The sequence below is a fragment of the Erpetoichthys calabaricus genome, chromosome 14 (assembly GCF_900747795.2).
Source record: "Erpetoichthys calabaricus chromosome 14, fErpCal1.3, whole genome shotgun sequence".
Taxonomy (NCBI): Eukaryota; Metazoa; Chordata; class Cladistia; order Polypteriformes; family Polypteridae; genus Erpetoichthys; species Erpetoichthys calabaricus.
This window is the reverse complement of record NC_041407.2, coordinates 93,615-102,905: the sequence shown is the minus strand read 5'-3', so window position 1 is coordinate 102,905 and position 9,291 is coordinate 93,615. Positions and strand designations below refer to the sequence as shown.

The window sequence follows — 9,291 nt, the reverse complement described above, 5'->3', positions numbered from 1 at the left end:
CACTGCCCAGGTGAATAACCCGTTGAGCCTCAGGACTTCAGGTTTCAACACTCGCTCTTTACTGTAACAAATCGTACAAAGTCAGCATTGTCCCAATCAGCAATCCGCTGCATAATTTCATATTTCAAGTTACAGAAATGCAAGTCTGCTTGACAATCAGTGAGAAGGAAATGAACAAAAAGTCCAAATGAGCGATTTGAAAAGCAGCTGGCGGCACAAGAGGTGCTGGCACTGCCGTGGCATCGTCGTCGTCTGGCAACACGGTCATCCCGTCAAGTCCCTTCAGTCCCTCTGTATAAACACACGGCGCCTACGGTGGTCCGGAGGGGACACCTCGGGTGTTCGCCGAGCCGTTTAAAATGCAATTCCATAGGAATTTCAGCAGCCACTTCCTCGGTCGAGCGCCGGACACAACCTCAGGGTTGCTGCGACGAGAGTTTCTGCAAAATTCGACTGACGACTTCCTGTCTTTTCAGCGCCGAGACGAGGTCCGCGTAGAGCGAGTTGATGGGCACACAGGCCTCGTCCCGCCGCAGCTCCGTCAGCTGACAGACGGCGACCATCGCTGCGGCCGCTAGCAGGAGGAGAAGGAAGAGCTTCAAGATGAAGGGCAGCCACGAGGTTTGAACTTTGGGAGCGGAGCTCACGGCACACGGTTGTTCTAGAAAACAAAAGAAAAAACAAAGTCGGTCAGCGTGTCGGAACGTCGCGAGGAGGATGACGACTCCCGCAGCCTCCGTTTTAGGACTAATCGTTTCATGGGAAAGGCGTTGGCAGCATAAAGAGGTTTCTGCTTACGTTGTGCCGGTTCAGCTTCTGCCTTCTGATTGGCGTCCAGCTGCTCCTGCGAGGCTCGCGCGGCCCTCTGAGCGTCGTACTCCCTCCTCTTCCTCTCTTTCTCCTCTGCCTTCTCCTTCTTCCGCAGCTCTCGCTCCCGGGCTTCTTTTGCTCGCTGTTCAGCCTCCCGCTTCTTCTCTTGCTCTGCAGAAAGAACAGCAGAAGTAACAGAAAGTGCACTTCTTCATGCCACTCTGTGGCCTACGCGCCAGGGGAGCCCAACTAGCTGCTTCATAAACGGCGCCCACAGCCGAGACCCTAACACAGGAGATGCCAACTGCCGCTTCGAGTGCTTGTGCACGGCCTTCTCAAGAACGGTGGTCTCCACCGTTCACTCCCTTCATCTCCAAAGCCGACGTCGAGGATCTCGTCAGGAAACGTGCAGATGCTGCCCCCTTTGCCCAAATGCTTTCAGCTTTCCTCAGTTGCCCCCAGTTTATCTCCTCCTCTCTCCACAGTTCTGGGGGTCCTTTGGGGTCAATGCCCTTCTTTTAAGCCCACCACCCACTTTTGCTCCGAGATAAACGATTCACGCTGTGCAGCTTTGATTACTTTATGGCCAGCGGCAAACCAAGGATCTGCTGGTCGAGTTTCACCTCGTTATTCAGGCAGTGGGCCTCCCCCAAAATGTACTTGGGGGTCCTCATCAACGACAGGTTGGACCGGTCGAGGGTAGAGCAGGCTCTTCTTTCTTAGGGGACGCCATCCCCTTAACGTGGGAAGAGACGTCCCTAACCCTGGGATGGCCCACCGAATCAGCAGAGGAATTTAAAAGGCAGGCTCAGTTATACTCTGGACCCCCAAGGGGGCATCTCTGCAAAGTAGACAATGAAAACAAAACTGAGTGCCATGATGAGCAAAGGCGCACATCCTCACTCTGCCACGGCAACGCCAACGCACCGTTCAGCAAGAAACGCGTCAGAGGCTCCTTTCAATCGACTGCCAAGTCCCGAGTTTTCATTCTTTTTAGTCGTCCTGGTGTGTGTGTGTGCGTGAGTGTGTGTGTGTCAGAGTGTGTGTGTGAGTGTGTCTGAGAGCGTGTGTGTGTGTCTGAGAGTGTGCGAGTGCGTGTGTGTGTGTCTGAGAGTGTGTCTGAGTGTGAGTGTGTGTGTCTGTCTGAGAGTGTGTGAGTGTCTGTCTGTCTGAGAGTGTGTGAGTGTGTGTCTGAGAGTGTGTGTGTGTGGCTGAGAGTGTGTGTGTGTGGCTGAGAGTGTGTGTGCGTCAGTGTGTGTGCGTGAGTGTCTGAGAGTGTGAGTGTCTGTCTGAGTGCGTGTGTGAGTGTGTGTGTCTGAGAGTGTGTGTGTGTGTGTGTGCACAGCTATCATCGGCTTATTTAAAGAGCTTCTGTAAAATGACCGATTTCCACTAAAATGCGACTCCAGCACAGCCATCTCCCCCTTGTCTGTGGTGCCCACTAGACTGGCTGGTAGATCATTCCGAGGGTCAGATGACCACTTTCACGCCAGTATTGCCACCTGTCTGTCACATTGAGGATTCTGTCCCATTATTACGATGAACAATACTCTTATTAGACGTCGTTAAGTTGTGCCAAGTGCCCAGCAGCACCCAGACATCACAGGCCTCGATGACATTCTGCTCTGTGGCACACTTGGGTTTGCTCTTCAGTCTAAAATGAGTGATCGTGCTGTACGGGCCTGGGGCCTGGCATGAGGGCTTTGTGCGGTCCTACGCCATACTTACCTCCTCCTCGGATTTTGGCTCACCTTTGGTACCCACTCAGTATGCCGCAGGTGTATTCTACGCAGGCCATCTTTGTGGACTGTGATGACACAACAACTCCATTGGCACACTCACCACGTTCGGCCTGCAAACGTCGCTGCTTCTCCCGGTCCATGTCCGACTGGAGTACCCTCATGTGCTGCAGAACCTTAACGTAACAAGATGAACAGTAAGCTACAAAGAGCACGCCAGCATGTGTACCTCGCCGTTACTCCAACAGCTCCGTGATGCCCGACTACAAACACAGCAGACCTGACAAACCAAAACTAACGGTGAGGCTTCCGGTCCAAACCCGTCGGGGCATCACTGGGCACAGGAAGAAAAAAACAGCCCTGGCTGTGGGTGGTGTGAGGAGGGCTGCCCGAGGCTAAAGTGTCACATTTGTCGCTGCCGCTTACAGACGTCTCGCCTCGCCTTCTCTTTTCTGTGCCCTCAATATTCTTGTCTACCAAACAAACACTGCGAGTGGCATTGGGTTGTGGGGGGGTGGTTTGTCACCAGCAGTGACAGCTACAGCGTCTGGCCACAGCCCATCACGGTCCTGTACCTGTTGATCCCCATCTCCTCCTGCCCTGCCGCCCAGTGCAAGTTGGCATTATCTGAGTTGGCGCGACTGCTCGCTGTATTCCTGCATTTCGCGTCACCTCAGTTTAACAGCCTGGAGTTTTGTGACAAATCTTATGAGGGATGTTCTATTGGTCTGTTAGTAAAAGTGACACAAGTGTCCGTGCCTCCATTCCAGTTCTATTCATTTTGATAATCTGTCAAGCACTCCAAGAAGTCACCATCCAGGTGGGGGGCACACCAGTTTACAGGGGTCTCGGTGCCAATGAGCCAGTCACATCGGGCCAGTAACTGGTTATCTGGCCTCTCTTTAGGGTACCAAAGTGTCCTCTTTCTGGTGCCACAGCCAGCCTGACAGACTTGTGCTAGACCTGCAGGGTGTGCCAGGCGTTGACTTTCCAGACGCCATCAGCGATTCCCCGTTTCTGTTTGAAACGCAAATTAGTCGAAGCAAAGCCACAACGTGCCACTTGGAGTAGTCTGCTAGCTTCGAGTTTTAACCCGGCTGCCAACTTGGGATTTATATGGCATTAACACTGGCCACTGCCTGCGCCAGTTTAGGAGTCACAGAGTGGATCGGAACTAAAAGGTCAGATGACGAAGACTACAGGATGTTGTATGGAGGGCAAAGTGATAAAGAAATGCACAGATAAGCAGAATACCCTCCGAGGACCACCAAGCAGGACATGCATGCCCGTCAAACTTGAGAGCGAGGCTGCCAGCTCAGACCGCGAGAGCGTTCAGGGGACAGACGTGGAGTCAGAGATGGGGAGACGTCTGCACCCCAATCCTCAAAAAGGTTCCCCTGGACTTGGCTGGAAGGCATCGGCACGTTACGGGCAGAGAAGCCCACCACTGTTCATACCAAACCCTGCCATGTCCCAAGAAGCACAGCAACAGTGGCAGCATCCTTCTGGGGGGATAGAACTGGGCACCTTGTTACAGGGGCACAGTGCCAGGAAATACAACAAGAAAGCTTCTGTCAGGCAGGCCAAAACTGTGCTTGGGGACTCGGGAGTAGAAGGTGAATGTCATCGAGGGGATCGCGGCCCACCTGATTCAAGCAAAATGGAAACAAATCCACCCACGCAGGGCAGTGGCAAAGTCGGCAAAGCCATCTGCACCTTCAGCGTGGCACCTGCCAGACACGAGCAACTTAACCAACAGAGTTAAGAAATCAGCCGAGGACCGTGACGATGGCACAGTGGTACAGCTGGCGGGCTTCAAACCCAACACACTTCTGGTGGTCACTGTGGGTACTAGTTTTTTTTTTTTTGTGAGCATGTGACCCTTTAATTAAAAAAACTGGTAGGTGGCATCTGAAACCCAGCAACACTTGAAGGCATCAATGGCACATCCCTGCTTTTTCACATATTTGTGGCTTGGCAAAACAATTAAAGGTGAAACTTACATGGCTGGCACACACCCTGCACTGCTTCTCGTCTAAGCAGTCCCCGGCGACCTTGGCCAGCGTTGGCTCGAGTGGATTATCCTTTAAATCCAACCACTTGAGATTCTGGAAAAGGTGCAAACAAGACAAGCAATCAATCAGCTTTTTAAATTCAAAGACAGCAAATGATCTGATCAAAGAGCTGGTGCTCATCTCCTGAGCCAGTCTGCCATCAGGGGTACTCCTCGACACCCGTCTGCCTTTTAAAAGACGCACTGAGACTGGCACATTTCTAAATGTGGAGGAGATCGAGAAACTCCTTCACTTCTGGTAGGACTGGTGGCTGCAATGCGTTATTCACAGGTTACCCAGGCTTCCAGTAAGCCCAGTCCTCCAGTCTTTGCCCAGTGCGATGGCTTTCTTATCTGAATGCAGACCGTAGGGCACATTAAGATCCCCAAATGCCAGCTGGCTGGCCTATTAAAGATTTCTTAGACTAATAAATCAACAGTGGAAGGTCCGGCGTCTTCTGCCCGCTGAGAGAGGAGATGCCCTGCTTGTCTGAGGCTGCAATTCCACCTCTGCCGCTGGCACACGCCAATTGGTTGTGCTTATTAAAGACCACATGCAATATTCTCAAGTGTGACGGACCCTTATCAACGTCCCGCTGAGGCACTTGGCACCGCTGCTCTACTGCCACGGATTTCAAGATTGTGTGATCGGATTATGCGGGCAGCACAGACTCCCACTGTAGAGTGAATGGGGGTTCGGCCCTACGACTGTCACACCCAGTGAGGGGCAGCACACAAAAATGAACTGAATTGGACCCAATCTGAACTTGTTCACGAAACTGAACTTTGACTTGTGCCCTCATTCTTTAGGACAATACCGACTGCCCGTTGTACCCACCGGAGACGCTCCCAAGGGGCACACATTCACACCTGCATCAACAGATCCACATCTGCCAATGCTGTCATCTCACCAGGCTGGGCACAGACTCCCCACTTGTACAGGGGGACTCCACATGCTGGGTTTCATTCTGAAATGTAGTTGGTGCCCCCAAACCCGGGCAGCTCCAGGTATTCCTGCTAATATGCCATAAATAAGCGGAGGGCGAATGGCAGGAGACCGAGCAAAATGACATTGCAATGTCCTGCCATTGGCAAAACTTGTATGGCAGCAGGACACGCGGGCTGTGGGTTATGGAGATGTGGCAGATTTCAGATTAAAAGCAAATGCGAACTGTGCCCACTAGAAACCCTCAACGGGGCAGAACACCCACCCTAGGAGGAGCAGTAGCTTGTCATGTGACCAACTAGTTCAAGCCCACCGTAGTGTGGCGGCGCTCGTTACCTTCAGCTGAGCAAAGCTGACCGGCAGGACCACCAGCTTGTTGTTATAAAGATCCAAGTGCTGCAGGTTCACAAGGCGTCCAAATTCGGGGGGCAGCTGGACCAGCTGATTCTTGCTAAGATCCAGTTTAACCAGATGGGTCAGGCTGCAGAACTCCGACTGGAAAAGACAAACACAGTTACAGCTGGCAACATGTCACGGCCCGGAAAGGAGGCACACAAATGGCTGGCTTCACCGAGAGGAGCACAGACTTCCTAAATAAATCGGCGCCTGTGCCAAAGGTGGGCACCCACCATGAGCCCGATGCATGACATCAAATAACCTCATGTGCATATCGTTATGGGCGCGAGAGGAATCCCACAAAGACACCGGGAGAACAAGCAACCTCCACACACACAGGACAGGGACTCGGGTCGGGTGGCTTGGCCAAAGCACGCCAGGCGCACGTCGCCCACCTGAGACCAAACATGTTGGGGCCCTGCCAGTACTTGGATGGGAGGCAAGAAAACAAGAGAAAGCTTGGCAGGTGGACTTGATGAGGCCAGCAGGGCCTGTGGTCTTACCCTGTGGTCCGTGTGTAGATGCCAAAGCCACAATACCGGGGGCGAGGACAAAAATGGTGCCAGCGTAAAAGCAAGTTCCTGACTCTCTGTGGTCACCTAATGTCCTGGCTGAACTGCCCACCTCGGCCTGGACGTCCTGGCATGGTGACCATACGGGCACACAACTGACCACCGTCACATCGTCCAGGTGGAGCTGCACATCGGTGGCAGTTTAAGTGGCTCCACATGGTCTTTGACTTGGCTAGATAAATGTCACTCATTAATTAGAAGTCTGGATCCATGAAGCGGCAGTGCCACCCACCGTGCCACCATGCTGACCCTGTCCCACCCTGCTGCTGTACACTAAAGACAACTCAAGGCAGAAGAGAAGCGAGAGTGAAACCCCGTGGAGCCCACCAGGACTTACAGGAAGGACGCGCAGGTTGTTGCAGGAGACGTCGAGCACCGTGGCTTTCGGCAGACAGGCCTGGACAGGAGAGACAGACAGAGAGACAACAGCGGTCAGTCGCCCGGCTGGATGTTTGGACTCTCGCAGACAACGAGAAATGCTGGAAAACTGACCAGAAAGGGGCAATGAGAAGAATCACAAAGAAAGGCCAACTCTTCGTGACTATGAAGACACAACGGGAGCAGGAAAACCAAAGCAACCCTGGCACTTTACTAGTGACGTCAACAGGCACCCCCATGATGCCACACAGATTCCTAACACGGCATGGCAGCCATCTTACCAGGTCTTTGACGGGCACCTCGGTCAGGTCACTCAGGCTCAAGTCCAGCTCATTGCCGTCCAGCTTGTCTCTCAGGTTGACGGCTTTCCCGCTGCCTTTACTCATGGCGCCTTCCCTGGAAGCATTTAAAACACTTTTGTTATTAATAATAATACATATTATTTATATAGCGCCTTTCCCATGCTCTTTGGGGATGTCTGCACTCCGGTACTCCAAACTCGGCTCCAACAGATTTCCCTGCTTTACCCAACGGCCCACTGGCACTCGTCTCTGGCTTAGATAAGTGAGGGTCGCGCTGAAGGGGATGCTCTGTAGATGGCTTGGACTTTATGGCCACCACCGTGTGTGTGGATGCATTTCGTATTCTTCTGCCGCTTTTGGTTGTTCAGAACTAACCAGATAATCTGCCAGGCAGTCGGAGAGCACCATTGATGTGTCCTGGGGATGCCAGGCTGAGCACACCCTGCACGTTACCATGGAAATGTTCTCGATTTCGGCCTCACACTCAATCACGGTACGTCCTTACCTTCTGCTTCTTCTCGCCTGATGTTATTACACAGGCACAGACTGGCAGCGCGGCCTTCATCCCTGACAGCTTTCCCATTCCGACTCGAGAAGCCACACCAGACTTTCCAATTCTGTGCAGATGGCACATCAAGGGGCAAATGGCCAAACTGCAGGTTATAAGGCGACATTTACATCAGAGGCCATCACGTTTACAAAGCACCAGCAAGTGAAGGGCAAACCCCAAAAATATCATAAGCTGCAAACTTGACTGCATTCAAAACTTGGAACTTCTTTGGCTGTCATGCCAGTGCTAGCAAAACTATAAGCTCAAAGGACTCATCGGTCAGTCGGCTAAGGAAGGCCGTCTAGTATCCCCTTATACGTGACGTAGGGCTCACCTGGTCATCTATTTGTCAGGACTGATCTACTGTGGTCAACGGCGCAGCAGGCTCTGCAGAATCAAAGAGTTTACCAAAGTCTGCATGTTCTCTCTGTGCGCCCGTCTGAATCTCCCTCAGCTACACCATGGGCTCCTAACAACCCCCGAGACTCAACTGTCACGTGCCCGGCCTGCCCTGGCACTGCCCATGACCACATGCTGGTTAAGGAAGGTTTATAAAGGTGGCCCTGCGAGGGTTGGGATGCGGAGCGGGATGAAGCCCCGGCCTGCAGTCCAAGTCATTCATCGTCATTTAACACGAAAGGCGGGCGGGCGGTCGGTCGGTCGGTCGTCCTGCGTCTCCAGCAGATTGCGAATAAACAACGCGCCGGGCGGACAGCACGCTGACTGCTTTACTCATTCATTTGGGATACAAGGGGCGGTAAATGAACTGCGCGTTCCCTACGTGAACCACCAAAGTTCACACACTGCTGATTCTTCTCCAGCAACTTACCGGACTACTGCTTTACAGTGCGATCAGCCTCGTCTATGGCGCCTGCTCGGCGAACGAACACGTAGCAAAATACGTCGCCAGCAAACGCGTGAATCTGTGCAGTTTAATGCCCACTACGCGCCCCTCTCCTGCACCGCTCGCCCAGAGCCAAATGGCTGGAAATCCACGTCATTGAAATCGGTCCACGTACCCGAAGCCTCGCGAGAGAAAGGGGAGGATCTCGCGAAAATGTCGATATGACGTTATGGCGTTTCGAAGTCGCCCACGAGCACCCAAGTAGATATTGCTGCAGACCGGAGTAAAATGGGCGTGACCGCTCGTTTTCGACTTCAGCCAATCATGTATTAAATTTGTGTTTGTCAGGCACTTATTTCAGCCAATCATGTATTACATTTGTGTACGTCAGGCACTTATTTCAGCCAATCATGAATTAAATTTGTGTTTGTCAGGCACTTATTTCAGCCAATCATGTATTAAATTTGTGTACGGCAGGCACTTATCAGCCAATCGCAAATTTAAACGTCGCGGTCAATCGGCTTTTTAGTCAGCAAATCCCCAATCGGTGTTATTTGTCATTCACGGACCACTTTGGCCAATTGCCTTATGGATACGTAAAAATAAAGGTGGGAGTCATTTCTAAAGGTGGACGTGTAAGATTAGTAAGTGACTGTGAGAGACGGGGTGTGCAGTATATTCGTAAAGTACATCTGCGACGG

The 9,291-nt window shown here is 52.3% G+C and overlaps 1 protein-coding gene across 1 annotated transcript; it reads right to left on the bottom strand.

Annotated features, from left to right (window-relative positions):
- Positions 1 to 36: 36 nt before the first annotated feature.
- lrrc59 (leucine rich repeat containing 59) lies at positions 37 to 8,756 on the bottom strand. The gene is made up of 8 exons (XM_028819147.2): positions 8,576 to 8,756; positions 7,176 to 7,290; positions 6,854 to 6,913; positions 5,885 to 6,043; positions 4,553 to 4,657; positions 2,653 to 2,725; positions 799 to 981; positions 37 to 661 (listed from the first exon to the last, which is right to left on the bottom strand). Exons 2-8 carry the CDS (start codon positions 7,278 to 7,280, stop codon positions 417 to 419), a joined length of 930 nt encoding a protein of 309 aa, XP_028674980.1. The 5' UTR covers positions 7,281 to 7,290; positions 8,576 to 8,756; the 3' UTR covers positions 37 to 416.
- Positions 8,757 to 9,291: the final 535 nt, after the last annotated feature.